We start from the raw sequence: 25412 nt of genomic DNA, 5'->3' as shown, positions 1-25412 counted from the left end.
TACTTTACTTACATAAAAATGCATTTTCAGTAGTTTATATTTTAAAATCAACATGTAATCAATATTGACTCTATTTACTGTAATGCACATTACTGGTCATAAACATGCAAATTGCGTTCATGTGAATTGTATTGAAACAAGTTGATCAAAAACCTGGTTTAAAAAAAGGATGTTTACTTATCAAAATATTAAATTTTTATAAATACACTGCTGTTCAAAAGTTTGGGATCTGTACGATTTTCTTTTGTTCATTTTTTTTTTTTAAATTTAATTTTAAATGCTCCCCGAGGCTGCAGTTATTTGATTAAAAAATACAAAAAAATCAGTAATATAGTGAAATATTATTACAATTTAAATCATGTGTTCTCTATGTGAATATATAGTAAAGTGTAATTTATTCCTGTGATCAAAGCTGAATTTATCATCATTACTCCAGTCTTCAGTGTCACATGATCCTTATATCCATCCATCATCCATCCCATCTATCCTATCCATCCATCCATCCATCCTCCCAATCATCCATCCTCCCAATCCATCCATCCTCTCCATCCATCCTCCCAATCCATCCATCCATCCATCCATCCTCCCAATCATCCATCCATCCATCCATCCATCCTCCCAATCCATCCATACATCCATTCTCCCAATCCATCCATCCATCCTCCCAATCATCCATCCATCCATCCATCCATCCTCCCAATCCATCCATACATCCATTCTCCCAATCCATCCATCAATTCCATTCTCCCCATCCATTCTCCCAATCCATCCATCCTCCCAATCCATCCATCCATCCATCCTATCAATCCATCCATCCATCCATCCATCCATCCTCCCAATCCATCCATCCTCCCAATCCATCCATCCATCCTCCAAATCCATCCATCCTCCCAATCCATCCATCCATCCATCCATCCATCCATCCATCCATCCTCCCAATCCATCCATCCATCCATCCATCCTCCCAATCCATCCATACATCCATTCTCCCAATCCATCCATCATCCATTCTCCCAATCCATCCATTCTCCCAATCCATCCATCCCATCCATCCATCCCATCCAATCCATCTATATTATTTATTATTGTGTATAGTTGTGTATGTATTTTTTTCAGGATTCTTTGATGAATAGAAGGTGTTAAAAAAACAGCAGAAATGGAAAGCTTTTGCAAAATTGTACACTACTGTTAAAAGGTTTGGGGCCAAAATGTAAATCTTTTTAGAAAGAAATGAATACTTTTATTCAACAAAATTGCATTAAATTGATCAAAAGTGACAGTAAAGACATTTATAATGATACAAAAGATTATATTTTAAATAAATACTGCTCTTTTGAACTTTCTATTCATCAAAGAATACTGGGGAAAATACTGTTTCCAAACTTGATGATAATCATAAATGTTTCTTGAGCAGTAAATTATCATATTTTTATCACAGGAATTAATTACACTTTACTATATATTCACATAGAAAGCAGCTGATTTACATTGGAATAATATTTCACAATATTCCTGTTTGTTTATTTATTATCAAATAACTGCAGCCTTGGTGAGCATAAGAGACTTTAAATTTAATTGAATTACAAAATATTCACATATAAAAGAGTTTTTATATTTTTATAATATTTCATTTTTTTACTGTATTTCTGTATTCGGATCAAATAAATGCAGCCTTGGTGGGACTTATTAAAAAATCTTTCCAATTCCAAACTTATGAACAGCATTCTGTGTTACTGAAAGTGAAATAAAATCATGAATAATCAAATAAAATGTCATTTTGACAATGTCAAAATGGTAGTGGCTCGCCATAAATGTTCATCATATTATACTGCAGTAGTTCAATACTGATGATAAATCGCTTTATTTTCCAGGATGGCTCCAGGCGGTGCAAGGAAAGGAAAAAGACGGTGTCGTTCAGCAGCATGCCAACGGAGAAGAAGATCAGCAGTGCAAGCGACTGCATTAATTCTATGGTGGACGGGTCTGAGCTGAGGAAGGTGCGCTCCAACTCGAGAGTCTACCAGCGCTACTTCCTCCTAGATGCCGACATGCAGTCTATGCGCTGGGAGCCGTCCAAAAAAGAGTCTGACAAGGCCAAGATCGATGTAAAATCAATCAAAGAGGTGCGAACCGGTAAGAACACGGACACCTTCAGGGCCAATGGGATTTCGGATCAGATTTCCGAGGACTGTGCATTCTCTATCATCTACGGGGAGAGCTACGAGTCGCTTGATTTGGTGGCAAATTCAGCCGATGTAGCAAATATATGGGTGACTGGACTCAGGTACTTAATATCGTACGGAAAACACACTCTTAATATGATTCAGAGCTGTCAGGACAACATGCGTGCGTCCTGGCTGGGTGACCTGTTCGATGAAGCGGACATCATTGGCGGAAAATACATTAGTCTTTGCTCGGCTGTGCAGCTGATCAAGAACTTAAGTCCTGGGGTGAAAAATGTCAAGATCGAGCTGAAGTTCAAAGAGTTGCAAAAGGCGAAGGATAAAACCCGTTCGGACGTGACCAAGGAGGAGTTCATCGAAGTCTTTCACGACCTTTGCACGAGACCAGAGATCTATTTTTTGTTGGTGCAGTTCTCGAGCAACAAGGAATTCCTCGACACCAAGGATTTGATGATCTTTTTGGAGGCGGAGCAAGGCATGGCGAAGGTGAGCGAAGACATCAGCGTGGAGGTTATTCAGAAGTATGAACCCTCGAAGGAAGGGCAACTCAAGGGATGGCTCTCGCTGGATGGGTTTACCAATTACCTCATGTCAGCGGACTGCCACATCTTTGATCCCGAGCAAAAAACAGTATGCCAAGACATGAACCAACCCCTTTCTCACTATTACATAAACTCTTCTCACAATACATACCTGATTGAGGACCAGTTCAAGGGTCCCTCAGACATTAACGGGTACATCCGTGCCCTAAAGATGGGTTGCAGGAGCGTAGAACTTGACGTGTGGGACGGGCCCGATAATGAGCCACTCATTTACACGGGGCATACGATGACCTCGCAGATCGTCTTCCGCAGCGTCATTGACATCATTAACAAGTATGCCTTTGTGGCCTCGGACTTCCCTCTGATCCTCTGCTTGGAGAACCATTGTTCCTTGAAGCAGCAGAAGGTAATGTTTCAGCACCTGAAGAAAATACTTGGAGACAGAATCCACTCGGATCCGCCTAACCTCGACGACAACTACCTTCCGTCCCCCTTGGACTTGAAGGGAAAGATTCTCCTGAAAGGAAAGAAACTGGCGAGCAATTGCACTGGCTCCGAAGGCGAGGTGACTGATGAGGACGAGGGTGCAGAAATGTCTCAGCGGATGAACAGCGAGGGTGGCGAACAGCCGGCGGTTGTTCAACCCAAAAAGTTCCAGCTCTCCAAGGATCTCTCCGACATGGTAACCCTATGCAAGTCTGTGAGTTTTAAGGATTTTCAGACTGCTTTCCAGAACCAGAAGCACTGGGAGCTCTGCTCCTTCAATGAGGTCTTTGCCAGTCGTTGTGCGACGGACCACCCTGGCGACTTCGTTAACTACAACAAGAAGTTCCTAGCGAGGGTTTACCCAAGCCCAATGCGAATCGACTCCAGCAACATGAACCCGCAGGACTTTTGGAAATGTGGCTGTCAAATAGTAGCGATGAACTATCAAACGCCAGGCCTCATGATGGACCTCAACATTGGCTGGTTTAGACAAAACGGCAACTGTGGTTATGTTCTACGCCCAGCTATCATGAGGGAGCAGGTGTCTTATTTCAGTGCCAATACTAAAGACTCGGTTCCGGGAGTGTCCCCACAACTCCTTCACATAAAGATCATAAGTGGACAAAACTTCCCCAAACCCAAGGGCTCAGGCGCCAAAGGCGATGTGGTGGATCCCTACGTTTATGTTGAAATTCATGGCATCCCTGCGGATTGTGCAGAGCAAAGGACTAAAACGATCCATCAGAATGGCGACAACCCCATCTTTGATGAGAGTTTCGAGTTCCAGATTAACCTTCCGGAACTTGCAATGGTGCGCTTTGTTGTTCTGGATGACGACTACATTGGGGACGAGTTTATCGGACAGTACACGATTCCGTTTGAATGCATCCAGCCAGGCTTCCGCCACATTCCCCTCCAGTCGCTGACGGGGGAAGTCCTTCCACACGCCTGGGTCTTTGTCCACGTGGCCATTACCAACCGGCGTGGTGGGGGTAAGCCTCACAAAAGGGGGCTCTCAGTCCGCAAGAGTAAGCGGAGTCGGGAATACGCCACTATGAGGATACTTCTCATCAAGGCTGTAGATGAAGTCTTTAAATCTGCGGCACAGCCACTACGGGAGGCCACTGATCTCAGAGAGAACATGCAGGTGAGATAACGCTTACCTCATTGAGAAACAGAGTCGTGACTTGCTTTCATATGAATGCCACTAAGGGTGATGATACACAGGGCAACTTTTTGAGCAATGTTGCTTGGGCACTTTCCCATTGAGAATGGGGAACAAATTTCTAGATACTTGTGGGCCCTGTGTCTCACCTGGTTGCCATTTGACGGCAACATTGCTCAAAAAGTTGCCCTTTGTATCATCACCTTAAGGCTCTAGTCCACCTTGTTTTATTACATTGACATTTATGCATTTGGCAGACATTGCATTCAAGGTACACATTTTACATTTTGTCAGTTCTTGCTTTCCCTGGGAATCGAACCAATGACCTTGGCGTTGCTAGCGTCACACTCTACTGTTTGAGCTACAGGAAAGCTCTATGAAAAAGCTTTATGAAAGAGCAGCTGCGGCCCTTTGTAACTTGAATGTGTTCTGGTGTCATTCGCTTCCAGTTATTTTACCTGGACAAAAACAGTCCGTTATGCTGCTTTATATTGCTCACTAATTGTAAACATATTATGTTCATTTCATTATCATGATCGTAAACATACTTGTTTGTAGTGGTGTACGATATTGACAAAATTATATCTCAATAATTTGCTGGGATTTTCTCGATAATGAGAATTAGATGATATAGTGTGTTTATTGTGTTGCTACCTTGGCAGGTTTAGGACTTCATATTCCGTGTGGTTGTCACTTTGCAGCAGTTGATGGCGCAAGCACAACTGGCGTTTAAAGGGAATGGGAGATTAGACTGTGATTGGTTTATTGCACGTTACGCCCAAAAAACACCCATGACTCATTTAGAGAATAGGTACAACCCTTTCGGACCATGCACCAGGGGCGCTGATGTTTTTTTCGTCGTTAAACTAACAAAAGTGCACCTGCGCCATGAACTTCAGACCATGCGCGCAGATCGTTAAAATAGGGCCCAAAATGTTAAATATTGATATCTTGAAATGATTTTAAAAAAGACACTTTAAATGTCTAAACCGCCAGTAGGTGGCAGTAAGTGTCTATTAATGAGTGAGACATTGAGATTCAGCTGATTCCTTCAAACGGATGATTCATTCAGGGACGAAGCATTTGAAGCATATTAATGAGTGAGTCATTGAGATTCAACCGATTCATTCAAGTGGATGATTCATTCAGGAACGAAGCATTTGACTGTCTTAATGAGTGAGTCATTGAATCTTTCATTCAATCGATTCATCCAAACGGATGATTCATTCAGGAACGAAGCATTTGACTGTCTTAATGAGTGAGTCATTGAATCATTCATTCAATCGATTCATCCAAACGGATGATTCATTCAGGAACGAAGCATTTGACTGTCTTAATGAGTGAGTCATTGAATCATTCATTTAATCGATTAATTAATTCAGTTATGAAACACTGCTGTGTGTTGCTCAGAGACTCAAAACAGCCCTGTGGCTTTGTTTGGAACTATTTTAATTGGCGAAATGGAGAAAAAACAGGCGATATTGTGTCAAAAATGTAAGTCGCTTATTATTTACAATTTGTATAAAATCAGTATCACATTTGCAATTATGCTGATATTTTGAGACAAAATGACACTCTTTGTATGATATTGAACTATTTGAAAAGATGTAAATATAAAAGACATACAGAGGTATTTCTGCCCCTTGAATATTGAGGGCATTATTAAGGCTTTTAAATGTGGGTGTTTTTTTGTAAACTGAGAGACATTTGTGATTAATGTCAGGTCGCACATCGTTAAAACAACAATCACGATATTATCGTAGACCATATATATCGCACATTGCACTGGTCTTTAGCGCAAGTATTTTTACAGTTTAATGCACTTTTTATTTTTCTAGTCATCTACTATAGGCGCTAATGAATCAAAAGTCTTGCACATTAAAAAATAATATAGCTTACATCCATGTTGCAAAATAAGGTGGATAATGTGAAAGCAGACACAATAAACCCACAAGTAACATGCTTGGGTGGATATTGTTGCATTCATCCCAAAATAAAAAATATATATATTTATGATGAATATTTGGCAAAATAAAAATTAATTACATACATAAAATACATTTATTTTCTTTGATTTAAAGCATCATACCATCATTGCTGTAATGTAAAAACACACAACCCTGTAGTAAAATCATATTGCATTATGGTAATGACATTTTGTGGGTTGGTTAATATTGTAGGACTTCAGGTGTATCATTTTTACTTATATACTAGATTTTTGATGGGATGACATGTAAATATAATGGGGGGAAAATCATTGCGGTTTTTAAAAAAACATCTGTTATGGTAATGATATTTGGGTGGGCTGGGGTCTTGTTTGTCGGACGATTAAGGAAAATGTCATTTCTTTCTTTAGATTTTTTGGTGAAATATGATCTGGAGAGGTTTTGAGAGATTCACCCGCTCAGTGTCTGCAAATTATGCAAATGACTCGACTCAGCAAATGTTTAGTTCGCGGCTTGCCAAGACTCCCCAGCCTTATTTCATTGTGACAATTATCTTCTTTTCATAGCGTGAGAAAGTTTTCTCAAATGAAACGTCGACCCTGAGAAGCTTACAGGACTTTTCTCTTCCCAAGGCCAAGAGCATTTGAACTGAAATCTCTGTGGTACTGATAAACAAGAAACAAAAAGTGCTGATTTTAATCAGTTGTGATTCCTCGATGTTGCACAACTGGTCAGACTGGCACAAAAACAGTCCGAAGAGCATCTGCGGTCCCTTATTTAGCCACGAGAACTGAAAATATACTCATATATAGGCTACAGGTAGGAGATCAGCCAAAATCTTTTTAATATTTAATGTGGAAAATGTTGCATAACACCAGGGTTAGTATGTCCTGGAGCATGTGTCAGTTATATCCCCTTAAGAAGAGATTAGGCCGTCTCATGGATGAAAGGAGTCCGTTCCTATAACAGGAAAGCACTGAGAAGATTTTGAAGTCAGGAAATAATTTTTTTGTCGTCTTAAGATTATGCCGCAGATGGTGCTTCAATTTGTTTCTCTTTCATTGGTTTTTGGTCTGTTGCATTTAGAATGAACATATCTATATATAATCAGAGACATCTCTGATGCCTGAAGCTTTTGATGATATTCAAGATGATATTAGGCTCATTTTCCTATAAATTAGGAGCAGCCGTACATGGGCACCTGGTAGGGGTGTAACGGTTCGTGTATTCGTACCGAACGGTTCACGGGGTGAGTTCCAAATGGAATCAGTATTCCCTATTTGATCATCCCTATGTGAGCAGGACACGCGTGTGCCGTATGTAGCAGTTTGGAATGCACTTGGCAAAGGGAGCGGCGTAATTTCCTCATTATCTTCAGCTGGGATGTTCCCGTGACAATGCAGCGCCAGCATAAATAAATATACAATTCATATTTTTAAGAGTTATATTACTTTTTATATACAGTATTACAAAGCATATTTTTATAAACATTTTAAAATAAAAAATGTTTATTTTTATTTGCAACAGTTAGGCTAAAAAAAAGAAAATGATGCAGATAAAACTGCGACATCTGCTGCAGTGTTGCCAAGTTCATACATGTCCGCAGGTTGAAGCGACCCCAATTGTGTGATATTTAGCACCGGGAATGCATATTTCAGCAGGAAACCCTGCCAAAAAGACATATATTTTACCCCCCATAAGAGATTTTTACCAAAAAAACCCCACTGAAATGAGACTGGGCTTGTTTTGGGCTAGTTTTGAGTAGCGATTGGGCGGGTTTTGTTGTGAATATCTGGCAACCCTGATCTGCTGACGGACACTGTGCTGCGTTGTCACCGGAACATCCCAGCTGAAGATAATGAGGAATTTACGCCGCTCCCTTTGCCAAGTGCATTCCAAACTGCTACATACGGTACACGTGTGTCCTGCTCACATAGGGATGATCAAATAGGGAATACTGATTCCATTTGGAACTCACCCCGTGAACCGTTCGGTACGAATACACGAACCGTTACACCCCTAGCACCTGGGTCAATGACGTACGAGGATTTTCAACTGGCCAATTTTAAAATACAACAAATAATATATATAAGGGATGCCACAATTCTCAATATAATATTGAACCATTCGGTACGGCCTTCACGGTTCAATACGCGCCTGTGAATTGCGGTTTTTCGGTTTTGCATTTAATTAAGTATTTTTCTACAAATTCTATCATTTGCCTCCATCCCAATATACTGAACAACACGACATACATTCACATCACACGGTAGTGGTGGAGTTATACTCACGGAACACTAGAGTTATTCACAATAACCAAAGTTCATTATTTGCATGCGTTTTAAAGCCTTGCCGGCGTGTGCGCGGTTTTAACATGCGCTTCTCCGAGCGCGCGCACTAAACGCCTGTCAAACACACGATTACTGGACTAAGTCGTCTTACCGCGCTAATACTGTCAAATACACACAAGGTTTACATAAACACAGTCGGTTATGTCTAAAGTGAAAGTAAAATCGGCACGTGTCCTGTATTAGATGCACGCAGGTCTTACATTGACAGCAGGCAGCCTATTGAACACGCCATCCTTAAAGGGACAGTTCACCTCTAAAATGATGTCATTATTTACTCACTCTAATATTGTTCCAAACCTGTATTAATTTCTCATTTTTGAGTGAACTATCCATTTAATGTTAATACAACAACAAAAGACAGAGAAAATCACTCACCGCTCTTGACTGAAGAACTTTAATACAGTAGCTTTAAAGCTACATTATGTAACTTTTCCGTCCACTAGAGGTCGCCTGTTCAAATCAAAGGCGTAGTTTGATGATGCCACGTTTGAGCGCAGAATCCTGGGACATGTGGTTTTCACCTCACAGCCGGTGGAAAACAGTCAGGATAGGACTCGGGCAGAAATCATGTTCATGGATGCGATTATTAACATTACTGTAGTGAAGCAGAGCAGGACCGAGTGTTGTGGAGCTGAGCAAGGCCGCAGGAGCGATTGAAGAGCAGGACTGTTATTATGGCATAGTCGCCGGCGGGACTTTTATTATGACACGGTTTCCGGCGCCACTTCCTCTTTTCCAGTCATGAGTGAGGTAACGCAACTCTGTTTATCATATTAGATATATCTAAGTGTGTTGAAAAGGAAGTTATGACGTTCGCTCGGCGGCTGCTATGACACTTGTTCACACTGCAGTGAGAGTAAAGTGTTTCACTGAATAAAACCGGAAACCGAGGGTGACGCAGATATGATGCAATCGACAGGCGACTCCCTCACACGCATAGCTCACACGTCCCGGTTCCTCGGTTAAAATAGCAATTTCTCACGATTTACAAATAGTTGGAAACATTTGGGATATTCTAAGTACTCAACTGAACAAAATATATAACACTGGCCTAGTGGTTTCTGGATATTTTACTGCAAAAATCCTACATAGTTCACCTTTAATAAGAATCAGTGTATATTTTATAGTGAAGTCTATGTAGTGTTTTATTTTTACATTTATTCATTCAATTTCATACTTAAATGCTGCTGTACTGCTCTGAGCTGCCACTGTAAATCTTTATATATATATATTTTATATTATACAATACACTAGGAATGTGTACAAGGGTTTTTTTTAAGTAAAGTTTTAAGTTTAAGTAAGGTTTTTCAATTCTTTTAAGTAAAATAAAGAAAGAGTATTGCAATTAAAAAATAGTCTTTTTTCTCTTTAACCTCTTGCTGTTCCTGTCGCTTAAGAATAGAATAACAAAAAACTGATGTGACAAGCCATCAGAACCGAACCGAAAACCGTGGGTAAAAACCGAGGTATGTATTGAACCGTGGACTAACTGTATTGTTGCATCCCTAATATATATTGCAATTGTTCAAACATTAAGAATGTTGTGTACACATAAATTCATATTAAAATGTCAAATTAAGTGATTTTTACTGTTTTTTCATCTAGACGAATTGGCCGTAGCCTTAAAAAATGTTATGCGGTGAGACCGTGATTCATCTTAAAATGTATTTATTTCCTTAACGTGCTTAACATTTTTTTTTTTTTACAAGTTCTCAGTAATTAAAGTATTTATCAACAAAGTGTTTGCACTTCTTTTGAGTTTTTGCAAAAGATCCCACATTTTTGTTTTTAATTTCAGAGTTGCCTTCTTAAGTTGTAGTTAACAGACTTATTTTTCTTGTAAATTGCATAAAACTGATACATTTAAAAAAAAAAAACCATTCACTTAAGCATTCTGTATCAGTGATTCCTATTTCAGCCACAGAAATTAGATATTTAATTTTTTTATTTAATACAGTTATTGCTATTATTGGTAGCACCACATGATGAGTGGTCGCTCCAAATGACATGAAGATCTCGAATATTAATAAAAATCTATTTAAAAAGCTCAATAAACAATACATTTCATTCAAAAATATTTTATTAATTTCACAGAATTGTTTTTATGAACGTAACCATTTTATAATATTTTTTTTTATAAAAATCAAATTGCAAACAAGTGCAACATTTCTTTTAACTTGACAATGGAGACGATGGAAAAATAATAATTTTGATTCAATTTTGATCAGAACCATGTATAGTATAATCATGTAGTAATTTTTTTTAAAGTTTTAAGTAAATGCACTTTTGTGACCCTGGATCACAAAACGTATAGTCTCACGGGTATATTTGTGGCAATAGCCAACAATGGGTCAAAATTATTGATTTTTCTTTTATGCTAAAAAATCATTAGGATATTAAGTAAAGATCAAGATCCATGAAGATATTTTGTAAATTTCCTACCGTAAGTATATAAAAGATGTATTATTAGTAGTAATATGCATTGCTTAGGACTTCATTTGGACAACTTTAAAGGCAGGGGTCCAGGGTCACACTTGTGGCCTTCTTGAACAAACATTTAATTAAACTTGACAGTCATCAGGCTGCTGATTTACATTTTTTTTAACACATCTTCCTCTTCTCCTAGCAAGATACTCTGCTCTTGCTGCAGGGTCAGAGTTCACACGCTGCCTATGGCGAGCGTTTTTTCCTTTGCTTGGCAGTGGCATCTGTTAAAATAGACATAAATAGTTATAAATAAATAAATATTAAATTACTAATAAATGCATAATTACTAAAATCAAATGAAAATGAATGCTTTAAATTAATGTATTTATTTGGTTCTCATAGTGCATGTCTGAAATGTTTGTAAATTACCCAAATTTGATAAAAATCTATTCCAAATTATACTAAAATAAAGTACTTAATGCATATAAACCATCAACTGAATATAAAAGCACAACAAATGCCAATGTAGGACATGTATCTATCATGGAAAACACTCTGCAGTGGTCGCACCACATGATATTTGATCACACCACATGATATTTTTAAATTCACTCAACATTTACAGTCATAGAATTGGCCACCTAAACTAAACAAAAGCTAGATTCCCACAAAAGGTCACTATGAAATTTATAATAAAAATATATATTTGTAGAAATAACTTAATACTCGTTGTTTTTTTGAAGGCGCACCACATGATAGCCAAATGTGGTAACTGCATACCAGCCATTAAAAAGGTTATTTTTTTCCAAATTTGAGAGATAGTTACAAACATGCTTACTGCTTCAATGGGTCCTTGACAAATTGGTATATGATGCAACTTCCTATCTTTAATTGGATTTCAACATAAAAGTCATTTAGAGTAGGGATGCACCGATATGAACATTTTGGCCGATACCGATAACCGATAATTCTTAATATTTGAAAGCCGATAACCGATATATTGGCCGATAAATCTAAATACAAATTTTAATAAACTCTGAGAGCCTGATTACAAAAACAAAAGGCTCACCATTAAAAGCCATGTCCCAAACACTTCAACATAAATCAAACCTATACACTACAGTAGCCTATTTGTACCAGTGTGAGATTCCTTACCTTTTCAAATAAATTTTACACTCATATGGCCAAATTTTTTTTTTAACACTTTACAATAAGGTTTAATTTTTGTTAGTATTAGTTAACCAACAATGAATGAACAATACTTCAACAGGATTTATTAATTTTAGTTCATGTTAATCTCAACATATTCAGACCCAAAGTTGTGTCTTTTAACATTAGGTATGAACTGTGAATGGACTGTTACAAAACACAAACATTTTATTACTAAAAGAAACAAAGGTTATTGCTCTCTGTTTGTTCATGATAGTTAATGCATTAATAAAATGAGACCTTATTTTTAAAATGTTACCAAAAATTATATTGTCTAAAAAATAAAAATAATATACCTAAATAATGCAAACAAGTAATTGAACAGCATTACTTAGGCTGCATAATAAAGAATCAGAATGCAAGTGCATGAAATAACCTCCGCACAGACGATAAAGAAATGGTTTTAATCAAACCATATTGTTGATGGAAATGATACGAGAACAATAAAAGTGCTAATTATTAAAAATAATGCTTCTGTGTTTTTGAAAAAAAAATATGTTTAATATTACAGTAATAGTAAACATCTGTAATATTAGTCTAGTCTATTAGGAATAATGTTGCTGTTTGAGAGCGCGCTGAAGCTGGAGAGAATGAACGAACAACCATAAACTGAAGCGCTTAGAAGTTTAATTAACAACTAAACGCATCATATATGAGAACAATCAGATATTTATACAAAATAAATATAATATTACAACTTATATTAGCACAAAATCACGCATAGGTGAAGGATTATAACTCCTGTGGATGCTCTTCCCCTGTTTGAGAGCGTGCTGAAACTTAAGATGATCACCGGTACAGTGAAGCACTGCGGGTTATTGACTTAACGAAACACATCCTATATGACTTTAATCAGATGTTTATACTACAAAAACGTAATATTACGACTTACATATGCTTTAAATGACGCGAATGCACAAGCAAACTTGACTGTGCTGGTCAGAATGCGTTGTTGACGCTTCCCACAACAGCGCGCTGAAAAACAACTAAACCCAGAGAATTCACTACGTTTTATAACAGAAATATTCTCATTGCAGTGTTATGTAGCCTATAGGACAGTCCCAGTAGTTATTAATGCTGTGCATTTCTGTTTGAAATGCGCGCGCCGGTACAATGAAGTGCTTTACTGCATCGTTAATTAACTCAACCAAACGCATCCTATATGGGATTATATACACAAAATAATAAATATAATATTACAACTTACAATGGCACAAAAGGCTGTGAATGCACAAGCAAACTTGACTGTGCTCGTCATGAAGGTGTAACTCCGTGGGCGCGCGCTGAAGCTAAAGACCGTTACAATGAAGTGCTTTACTGCATCGTTTATTAACTCAACCAAACGCATCCTATATGATATTACATACACAGAATAATAATAAATATAATATTACAACTTACAATGGCACAAAAGGCTGTGAATGCACAAGCGAACTTGACTGTGCTCGTCATGAAGGTGTAACTCCGTGGGCGCGCTCTTCCCTCAACAAACGCGCTGAAACACAACGCTCTTTTACAGCCTATTCTATTCTCATTATCATTTTATGTAGATTATAGAAGACTTGCGCTGCACATGTTGCACATAACTGTATTTTCCTTTTCGAAGTGATTCCAAACATATTTAGAGCAATTCAAACCCATCATGGTGGACAGCGCGTCCGTCTCAGCTGAAGGAAATAATACATTATCTATCGGCTTGACTATATCGGTCAAATTTTCTTATTGGACCGATAACGATAACATCAAAAATAATCATTTATCGGCCGATAACGATATGTTGCCGATATATCGTGCATCCCTAATTTAGAGTCATTTCAAAGATGTTTCCAAAAAAGAAGTTATGGCCGGACGGTCGCACCACATGATATTTTGACACTTAAGTTATTTGTAATTTTTCTGTTATTTAAAGTTTTTTGAACAATTAAAGTGAGTACACACATGTAAATGGTATCTTTTTAATGCCTTTAAACCAGTTTTTATTTTTATAATGTCATTGATCCACCTATTGATCAGTGTTGTGGCCAGCCTAAGGCACACCTGTGCAATCCTCATGCTGTCTAATCTGCATCTTGATATGCCACACCTGTGAGGTGGATGGATTATCTCGGCAAAGGAGAAGTGCTCACTAACACAGATTTGTACAATATTTGAGAGAAATCTGCCTTTTGTGTACATAGAACATTTTTTGATTTTTGAGTCCAGCTCATGAAAAATGGGGGCAAAAACAAAAGTGTTGCGTTTATAATTATGTTCAGTGTATATAATAAGATATTTATATAAAATATAAATTATATGAATATACAGTATATACAGACAAATATAAATCGTGATTAATCGATTTGACAGCACTTTCTGAATAATAGTGCAAATAAATTGCTGAAGAAATCAGAAATTCACAATGTTGTTTAGTGTTCGATTGCCAGTAAAAGATGATATAATGATTATATTTAAAATAACGCCTCAATTATTTTACATTTAAATGCTTTGAATCGGAGGATGGATGGAGCAGATTACAGTGTCTTTGGGGTTTGCTTTATTTCAGCATAAGCGATTCTATTCATAACACACTGTACATTATTTTAACAGTCGTGTTTCCATTGCATTCTGCCTGTGGAAACAGTTCCAGGCGCTTCTGCTGCGTTCACTATTATACTGCGTAAATGTGCCCCTGTTGTTTATGTTTTAAACTCACCAGAGGAGCTTTCACTAGAAAAACTACGTCTTCCTCCCACATTTAGAGCAGTGCTTTTGTAGAAGACACTCACTGAAACCACTTCCTATTGCATTTCTTGTTCGTGGATGTTCACTAAAGGGAAGTCGGCACGTTGTTGCCATTGAATTGGTTTTGTTTTCTCGTCACCGCCCACAACTAGGTCACTGGGTATGTTCCTGTTTCTGTGTGTGCATGTACAGAATACAATGCGTGGCATGCAATATGCATAGAATACCCAGATGACTGAATATATTTGCCAGATGTGCACTATTGAACAGCACACTGTTGCGGGGGATACCATATCCCATAATGCAATGCACTGGAACTTCCATTACCAGTGTACTGTAAGTGATGATATCAGCATTATTTTTTATTTTTTTTTATCATTATTGGATTGAATAGTTTATGCAAAATATTATTTTTATTTCTGAGATTATATATATATATATATATATATATATATATATATATATATATATATATATATATATATATATATATTTAATTGCATTTTTTGTGTGTTAGTGTTCCTTTCTGAACATAATAGTAGCCAGACACTATTGAACTTCATCATAACCGTTTTTAAATTATGCTGCATGATTTGGGGAAAAACCTTGATTTCCTGAAAAAGGGATTTTTCTGAGAAAAATTGTGATTTCTGTTTTTGTGAATTTTGTGATTAGATGCATAGGATAATAATTATTAATAATTATAGAATTATTATTTATGTAATATTAATTTATATTCTAATGCATCATAATAAAAATAGTAATTATTATATTATTTATATACTAATATTTAATAAAATAATACATATCAATACACAGCAAATTCTGTTTTTTGGAATAAACTCCCTGTTAGTTAAAATCAACTCAATTTGAGTGTACATGCGTGACCATCAAATAAACCTCAGCGCAGAGTTAAAATAACTCTGCTCTTGGAGTTGAATTTTTAACACTTTTTCAGAGTTAAAATGTAACTCTTTCTGGAGTTAAAATACTAATCCTACGGAGAGTAACTGTAACTCTGAAATGTAGTTAATTATAATATAAACTCCTTACCAGTGTTAAAAATTAACACTTTAAACATATTTTATTTAACACTTCTTAGAGTTTACATTTATTTAACACAATATGTGTTATGTGGAAATGACTACACTGAACACCATACTCTTGATTTACTGCCTTTATTTGAGCAAATTCATACATTTGGTTCAGAAATTCAATGCATGGACACACTTTGAAAACAATTGCTGTCATACTGTAAAATCTAACAGCAAAACATATAGGCAGCTGAGTGAATTACGTTACCTCGGCAGTTAGTGTGGAAGCTGAACAGGTTTCTTGAGCTGAGTCGCCACTTCAATTTGACGGCAAAACACTCATTTTCAGAAACACGGTGAATGTGTAACAAGTACAATTCGGTGCTGCTCCTTTAAGGGGAAGGCACGTTATTTTACTCACTCTCTGAGTGGGCAGTCTTTGGATGGAGCAAGAGCTGTGAGCTGCATACGCTTTATATTTCTGTTGCTCTTTATCGTTTACTTTTCCGTTCAATAACGCTATTGTCATAAAGTGTTGCAAACTAACGTTACCCCATGTGTGCATGGGAATGGTGCTGAAAATAAATCCCATGTGAAACGTCAGATAGCCTGCCTACGTGAGTTTTGCTTGCACTTGGCTGAAGCCATTCGGTCCAGCTATCCGGTCTCTCTGCAAAGCGTTACAAATGGAAAGACGATTAGCTCGTTTACATCGACAAAAAGCCAGCGCAAATAGCCATTTAAAATTTTGAAACAAGTTATAGGCTACGTTCATACGTTTCCATGGTCTTTGACGTTAGTACACAGTATATAACGTAACAGCTGACAAAACGTGTTTGTCAGAAAATATAGAACATGTTGAAATAGTTTTTATTTTGTATATATACATTTTTACCAACCTCACGACGAAGCACATAAGTCCATTATTTGTGCTGCAGAACCAGGGTCGTGTCGTGACGCACTTCTCAAAATGTAACTCCAGATGTAGTGTTAAAACACGCTCCTGAACACCAATGAATGAACGCCAAAATACAACACAGCCAGGGAGTATCCAGTAACACACACGGTAGTCAAAATGTAAAAAATAACTCAAAAAATGTAACTCATTCACACTTTTTTGTCTAACTCATGATTTTTCAACTCCTGAAATTTGCTGTGTACTATTTATATAATATTACGAATAATCATTATTATTATTTATATAATAATATTTATTATAATAGTTATTATTATTATTACTAAATACAAATATTAAAAAATACTAAATAAAACTAAATCAAAATATTACACTTACTACAATAAAAATAGCGTTTTGAAGGAACATAATAGAAATAATAATAATAATTTTAATAGTATTTTATATTTATATAATAATAATAATATTAACAAAAATTATTTATGTAATATTTATAGTAATATTTGTGTTATTACTAAATAAAAATATACAAAAATACAAAATAAAAACAAAATATTAGTATTTAAATTACATTTTTTACATTTATTTAATATTACAGTATGTAAGTGTTTAAGGAAAATAATCAAATTTAATAATTATATTTTACATTTCAACTGTAAAATTACAATACTACTATTTATTTTGAAAACAAATGCACATTAAAGCAACTCAAACTCACAGCCATGCTTTACTCTGAAACTCGCAGCACATATTCATATTTATTTAATGAATCGCTCTGAGCCATATTGCAACTTCTGTTTTATTTCAATTAAAGGGGCTATATGCGTCTTTCTGAAATTTAAACTCGCGACTGACACCTGTGGCCAAAAAACAGAACTGCTCTTATTTTCTGCTCGCTCTCGCAGCGGTGGTGACGTCACATCCGCAGACAGCGCGGGAAAAAAACGACCCGACAGAAAATAGGAAAAATAGGATACAGGCTTATCGGTGCACCCACAAGGTGTCAGTATGCTCATCAGGAGATGTTTGAGTCATAAATGGTCAAATAAAAAGGCTATTGTTACGTTTATTTTGGGGAAAAAGTTGCATATAGCCCCTTTAATCGGGCACATTTGGTGATGGATATTATCCTGTTCTGCAAAACATTCACCCTTTGACCTCCTTGTCCTCCACAGAATGCCATTGTGCCGTTTAAAGAGCTCTGCGGTCTGTCAGCGGTGGCCAACCTGAAGCAGTGCATCCTAGCCCTTTCCCCGCGCCTCGTCGGGCCGGACGCCAGCCCGGTCCTGCTGTTCAACCTCAGAGAGCAGTATCCCATCATGGAGGCCCAGGGCCTGCTGCCAGAGGTCCTGAAGAAGATGGTCACCGCTTATGAGATGGTGAGGACTAGGGATGCAACAATACAGTTAGTCCACGGTTCAATACATACCTCGGTTTTTAACCACGGTTTTCGGTTCGGTTCTGATGGCTTGTCACATACATTTTTTGTTATTCTATTCTTAGGCGACAGGAACCACAAGAGGTTAAAGAGAAAAAATACTATTTTTATTGCAATACTCTTTCTTTATTTTACTTAAAAGAATTGAAAAACCTTACTTAAACTTAAAACTATACTTAAAAAAAAAACTTGTATTCCTAGTGTATTGTATAATATAAAATAAATATATATATATGATTTACAGTGGCAGCTCAGAGCTGTACAGCAGCATTAAAGTATGAACTTGAATGAATTAATGTAAAAATAAAACACTACATAGACTTCACTGTAAAATATACATTGATTCTTATTAAAGCTACTGTATTAGTTTTTCAGTCAAGAGCATTGACTGATTTTCTCTTTGTCTTTTGTTAACATTAAAGGGATAGTTCATTCAAAAATTAAAATTCTGTCATCGAGAAATGAATACAGGTTTGAAACAATGTTAGAGTGAGTAAATAATGACATCATTTTAGATGTGAACTGTCCCTTTAAGGACCGCGTGTTCACTTCTGCGCTGTTGTCTAATATACTGCATCTAATATACAGACACACGCGATTTTACTTTCACTTTAGACATAGACTGTGTTTATGTTAACCTTGTGTGTATTTGACAATATTAGCGCAGTAAAACGATTATTTAGTCCTGTAATCACGTGTTTGACAGGCGTTTAGTGCGCGCGCTCTGAAAAGCGCATGTTAAAACCGCGCACGCGAATGAGCCGGCAAGGCTTTAAAACGCATGCAAATAATGAACTTTCGTGATTGTGAATAACTATAGTGTTCCGTGAGTATAACTCCACCACTAACGTGTGATGTGAATGTATGTCGTGTTGTTCTGTATATTGTGATCTAGGCAAATGATAGAATTTGTAGAAAAATACATTACTTAATTAAATGCAAAACCTAAAAACCGCAATACACAAGCGCGTATTGAACCGTGAAGGCTGTACCGAACGGTTCAATATTATATTGAGAATTGTGGCATCCCTAGTGAGGACGTTTCTATTGAGGCCTTGAAAGCAGCTTCACAGTAATAAAGACCAGTTTTAATATTGCAAAATACTCGTTTAGTTTAAAGGTGAACTATGTAGGATTTTTGCAGTAAAATATCCAGAAACCACTAGGCCAGTGTTATATATTTTGTTCAGTTGAGTACTTAGAATATCCCAAATGTTTCCAACTATTTGTAAATCGTGAGAAATTGCTATTTTAACCGAGGAACCGGGACGTGTGAGCTATGCGTGTGAGGGAGTCGCCTGTCCATTGCATCATATCTGCGTCACCCTCGGTTTCCGGTTTTATTCAGTGAAACACTTTACTCTCACTGCAGTGTGAACAAGTGTCATAGCAGCCGCCGAGCGAACGTCATAACTTCCTTTTCAACACACTCAGATATATCTAATATGATAAACAGAGTTGCGTTACCTCACTCATGACTGGAAAAGAGGAAGTGGCGCCGGCAACCGTGTCATAATAAAAGTCCCGCCGGCGACTATGCCATAATAACAGTCCCGCTCTTCAATCGCTCCTGCGGCCTTGATCAGCTCCACAACACTCGGTCCTGCTCTGCTTCACTACAGTAATGTTAATAATCGCATCCATGAACATGATTTCTGCCCGAGTCCTATCCTGACTGTTTTCCACCGGCTGTGAGCTGAAGACCACATGACCCAGGATTCTGCGCTCAAACGTGGCGTCATCAAACTACGCCTTTGATTTGAACAGGCGACCTCTAGTGGACGGAAAAGTTACACAGTGTAGCTTTAATGTTGCAAACACAATAGCTTTGTGTGACTGAAATGTGTTATTGTGATCTGGAGTTTGAGAGAAATTAGATATACAAATATTCAATAACCAAACACAAAGAATTCTGCAGGCGCACAGCCTGTGGGGAAATGCATGGGCTTTTTGGATGCATGTTGACTCCGATTCGATGGCTTGTAAAGATGCAACCATGCATAAACCAGGTCCGTATTCATGGGTCATGATAATTTTGTTTTTGCGTATGTTTGAATAATGCACCATCACAAATTGTAAATTCAAACTCCTGGGAAAACTGCCCAGAGAATAGCCGTGTTCTGCAGTTTGATGAGCAGGAGCGGAATTAAAGTCTCTGAGCGCTCATTTCAGGAAGATCGCCGGAGAAATGGTCCATATGAGACCAGATTATGTCAAATATTGACTTCTTTATTAACTCATTGATTTCATCAACAGTATTGTTAAAGTGCAACTATTTTCAGATGTTAGCTTTGTGAATGTAAAAGTCTGTAAAGTGTCAGTTATTGAAACTCTCACTTCCTGCATGAATCTACTTAGGTTTACTAATTTGCATAATGCCAGCCCAATGGTCTTGATTGGCTGAACAGCGTCTCTTTGCCCCGCCCTCAAATGCTGTAGTTGTATCTGAGACTGGAAGAGTTTGGTTGGTGTTGTTCATATTAAGACGCTGTTGATGACATTGATACGGTAAAACCATAGACTGTAAAAAAATATGGACGTAGTGTCTGTGATGTCGCCCATAGGATTTTGAAGAGCAGTTTTGAAGCGTAAAGTCGGGTCGAGCTGGCCGTCGCCATCTTGGCAGCGCATCATCGCGCGTCAAAGGGGCGGGATGTGGGCGGAGCTGAGATGACGTGATGACTAACAGACAGCAGACAAACAGCAATCCACCTGTCACTCAAAGTGGCCACGCCCTTAATTATGCAGAACTTTAAGGCTTTATATGATGTAAACGAATGAGTTATAAAAACATTCAGCCCCCTCACAGTCGTCATGAAGAGCAACATTAGCCGTATAGACCAAAAGCACAGTTTGTCCCAGACTGTAAACATGTGTTCTTCTGCTGTAAAGTTGGGCATTTTAACATGAGCTCAATGAGATTCTGCTCCTTCTGAAGTCTGTCTCTAGTGGCCAGTCCATGAACTGCAGCTTAAGTCACTTCCACATCAGCTTCAGGAGAAACTGGTTTTACCCAATCGGCTCCTCCCGCAATGTTGTCGTTACTCTTCGTGACTGTGGAAGTGCTGAAATTAAGATATGGTAATTGGCATTTGGTTTCCAGTCGACCAATCACAACAGACTGGGCCATCTGACCAATCAGAGCAGAGCATGTTCCTGGAAAGGCGGGGTTTAGAGAGACTTTTTTTTATCCTTTATTGATCCGTTTCAGACGCTGAGAGAAATGAACTGATGCTGTGATATATATTATGAGAAAAAAGTGTTTTTTTACCTTTGATGCATGTAAACCTGTTAAACTCCAGAACAACATTAGGACACTTTAAAATAGCACTGGTAACACTTTAGTATGGGGAAAACACATTCACTATTAACTACGACTCAATAAACTCCTAATTTAAAGGCACAATCTGTAAGTTTTCGCCGCTAGAGGGCGCATTTTTAAAAACAATAACAAAGGCGAAGCTTGATGACACTATGAAGGAGAGTGGGATGATGGGAGCTGTCATTTTCACCATCCACAGATGTATGTAATTCATGAATCATGTTCACGGAATTAATTAGTTTTTGTATTACCAGTACGCTTGATCACACTATTTTATGTTGGTATAATTTTACGTGTTTAAAACAATCGTACTAAAGGCCCTTTAATACCGGACGCGTAATTCAATTCAATTCAATTCAAATTTATTTGTATAGCGCTTTTCACAATACACATTGTTTCAAAGCAGCTTTACAGAAAGTGCATTTCATAGATGTACAGTAAAAATGTTAGAAAGACAATGTTAAAGAATAATGTTCGAAAAAGTTAATCAATCGTGTATTAATTTAGGCCATAACAACGCTGGCGTTGAGTCGTCTCTTCACAGGCGTCGAGTCGTCTCATCACAGGGGCATCCGAAGTCTCCATGAGAGGCTGGATACAAACTGGAGCTGATGAACTATTTACCTCAGGACTAGTGTCCCGAGATAACAACAGAAAAGCAGATGGGAAATGATTAGCGTAGCTGCTGTTCAGAATATTATATTAATGCTTTTGATCCGATTTAACTGTAGTATAAAAAGATAATTATAATGTGAATGCTTGGCTAAAGAGATGCGTCTTTAATCTAGTTTTAAACTGGGACAGCGAGTCTGAACCTCGAACAATATCAGGAAGACTATTCCAGAGTTTAGGAGCTAAATGTGAAAAAGCCCTCCCTCCTTTAGTGGACTTAGATATCCTAGGAATGACCAGAAGCCTCGAGTTTAGTGATCTTAAAGAGCGCGATGGATTGTAGTGCGATAGAAGATCCGTTAGATACACTGGAGCTAAACCATTTAGGGCTTTATAGGTTAGTAGCAATACTTTGTAATTGATACGGAACTTCACAGGTAACCAGTGTAGAGATGATAAAATTGGTGTTATATGATCATATTTTCTTGACCTAGTAAGAACTCTAGCAGCCGCGTTTTGGACTAACTGTAGTTTGTTTATTGAGGATGCAGGACAACCAGCTAATAAAGCATTACAGTAATCTAATCTCGAGGTCATGAATGCATGAACTAACTTTTCTGCATCAGAAATAGATAGCATGTTACGTAGCTTAGCAATGTTTCTAAGATGGAAAAATGCCGTTCTTGTAACATATGAAATATGATTTTCGAATGTCAGGTTACGGTCTAATATAACACCCAGGTCTTTTACTGTAGTGGATAAAGTGACAGGACATCCTTCCAAGGTAAAATTGTATTGCGAGAGGTTTTGTGGGCAGTTTTTTGGACCAATAAGTAACACCTCCGTTTTATCTGAATTTAATAGCAGAAAATTACACGTCATCCAGTATTTAATATCTTCAACACACGCTGTCAGGTTAGATAATTTAGCGTTTTCATCCGGTTGTGATGATATATATAATTGAGTGTCATCAGCATAACAGTGGAAATTAATTCCATGTTTTCTTATAATATTACCAAGTGGCAGCATATATATAGAGAATAGCAGAGGGCCTAGCACGGATCCTTGCGGCACCCCATAGTCTACTGACGTCATCTTTGATTTTTCCCCATTTAGACAGACAAAATGGTAGCGGTCTGATAAATACGATCTAAACCAGTTTAATGCCTGTCCCTGAACACCAGTATAATTTTGAAGTCGATCTAAGAGTAGTTTATGATCTATAGTATCAAACGCAGCACTGAGATCGAGTAGAACTAGTATTGAGATACAGCCTTGGTCAGAAGCTAGAAGTAAATCATTTGTGATTTTAACGAGTGCAGTTTCTGTGCTATGATGCGGCCTGAATCCTGATTGAAATTTTTCATAGATATCATTTTCTTGCAAGAAAGCGCACAATTGAGCGGACACAACTTTTTCTAGTATTTTAGACATAAATGGAAGATTTGAAATTGGTCTGTAATTTGCCAGGTTATTATGATCTAATTGTGGCTTCTTAATGAGAGGTTTTATGACTGCCAACTTGAATATTCTTGGAACATGACCTAAAGATAAAGATGAGTTAATAATATTGAGAAGAGGCTCTTCCACTACAGGTAACAACTCTTTCAGTAGTTTAGTGGGTATTGGATCTAATAAACATGTTGTTGGTTTAGATGCAATGATAAGTTTATTTAGCTCTTCCTGTCCTATAGTTGTAAAGCGGTGTAGTAGTTCTTGACGGGCGATAGTTGCGGTTGAATCATAAGACATCATTAAAGATTGTACATTTACAATTTTGTTTCTGATGCTTTCTATTTTCTCAGTGAAGAAATTCATAAAATCATTACTACTAAACTGTAACGGAATATTTTGCTCAGGCGATGTTTGTTTATTTGTTAGTCTAGCCACGGTGTTAAATAAAAACCTTGGGTTATTTTGATTATTTTCTATTATTTTGCGGAGATGCTCAGCCCTGGCTGCTTTTAGGGCCTTTTTATAACGTGACATACTATCTTTCCACGCGATTCTAAAGACCTCTAAATTTGTTTGTTTCCATTTACGCTCTAAGTTACGAGTTTCTCTCTTGATAACATGTGTAGCACTGTTGTACCATGGTGCTTTTGTTTTTTGGCGTAACAGAAAAGCGAATATTTCGTGTGCGAATAGTTCACGTCAAAACTATTCACTTCAGCCGCGACACGAATTTGCGACGTCTGTGACGTTTCAGAGCTCCAAAACATCCGCGGCGACAGCTGAGAAAACACGGACACTTCCTCATCCAGTGCAGACGAGCTTTTCAGTTGATTTAAAAGACCGAAAACAAGGTTTTGGCTGCACCCAGTCTTAGAGGACAGAGAGTCTGACGGGGAGTATGCTAATCTACAGGAGCTAAAACTTTATCATGGCCGGTTCCGCTCTTACTTTCAAATGTCCGTGGGAGAGTTTGAGGAGCTCATCCAGAGACATTGGCACCGCATCTGACGAGACACACACACACACACTTCAGAAACCAATCGATCCGGAGCAGCTGTTTCCAGTTGAGTCACAATGTAAACATTTAAGTGCCACATTCGTACTGACCAAAACACATTCACTTTCTATAGTCGCGGACACAAGGTTTAGAAAAAATCAATGAGTTTTAACTCAAAAGGTGAGGTTATTGCTGTCTGTGGCCTACAGTGGGCAAACACAACTGCATCTGTACAGCTGTAAACACAACTACAGCTGTAATCTCATGAGAAATGCCATACCTGATAAAGGTTAATGTTGATTGAATAGCTAGTGACATTTACTGGACATTTCGTGACCTTTATTTCCTTGTATGTGATTGGTTGAAGCCTTTTCTGTGGCTGCAAGAATAAAAAAAAAATCGACATCGAAGCGGAAAAAATAAACGTCGTTTTTTCGCCGCAGCACATTCGCGTTCGGTCTGGAAGCACTCATTACACAATAGTATTGTCACGATACTGGAATTTCTAACTTCGATACGATATCTAAAAAACTATCGAGAGTCGATACCATTTTCGATACCACGGGGGAAAAACGCTGCATATACTGTCAAATAGATATTTTTAATAT

General features: G+C 37.6%; 1 protein-coding gene across 1 annotated transcript in view; it reads left to right on the top strand.

Moving 5' to 3' along the window:
• The window catches only part of plcl2 (phospholipase C like 2), a 111132-nt gene that overhangs the window by 48447 nt on the left and 37273 nt on the right, over nucleotides 1–25412 (top strand). The window contains exons 2-3 of the mRNA XM_079837642.1: nucleotides 1872–4358; nucleotides 18156–18359. Coding sequence (XP_079693768.1) covers nucleotides 1872–4358; nucleotides 18156–18359 — 2691 coding nt within the window. The remainder of the gene's footprint in view (nucleotides 1–1871; nucleotides 4359–18155; nucleotides 18360–25412) is intronic.

Source organism: Gobio gobio (assembly GCF_949357685.1).
Source record: "Gobio gobio genome assembly, chromosome: 15".
Classification (NCBI taxonomy): domain Eukaryota; kingdom Metazoa; phylum Chordata; class Actinopteri; order Cypriniformes; family Gobionidae; genus Gobio; species Gobio gobio.
This window is presented reverse-complemented; position numbering and strand designations above follow the sequence as displayed.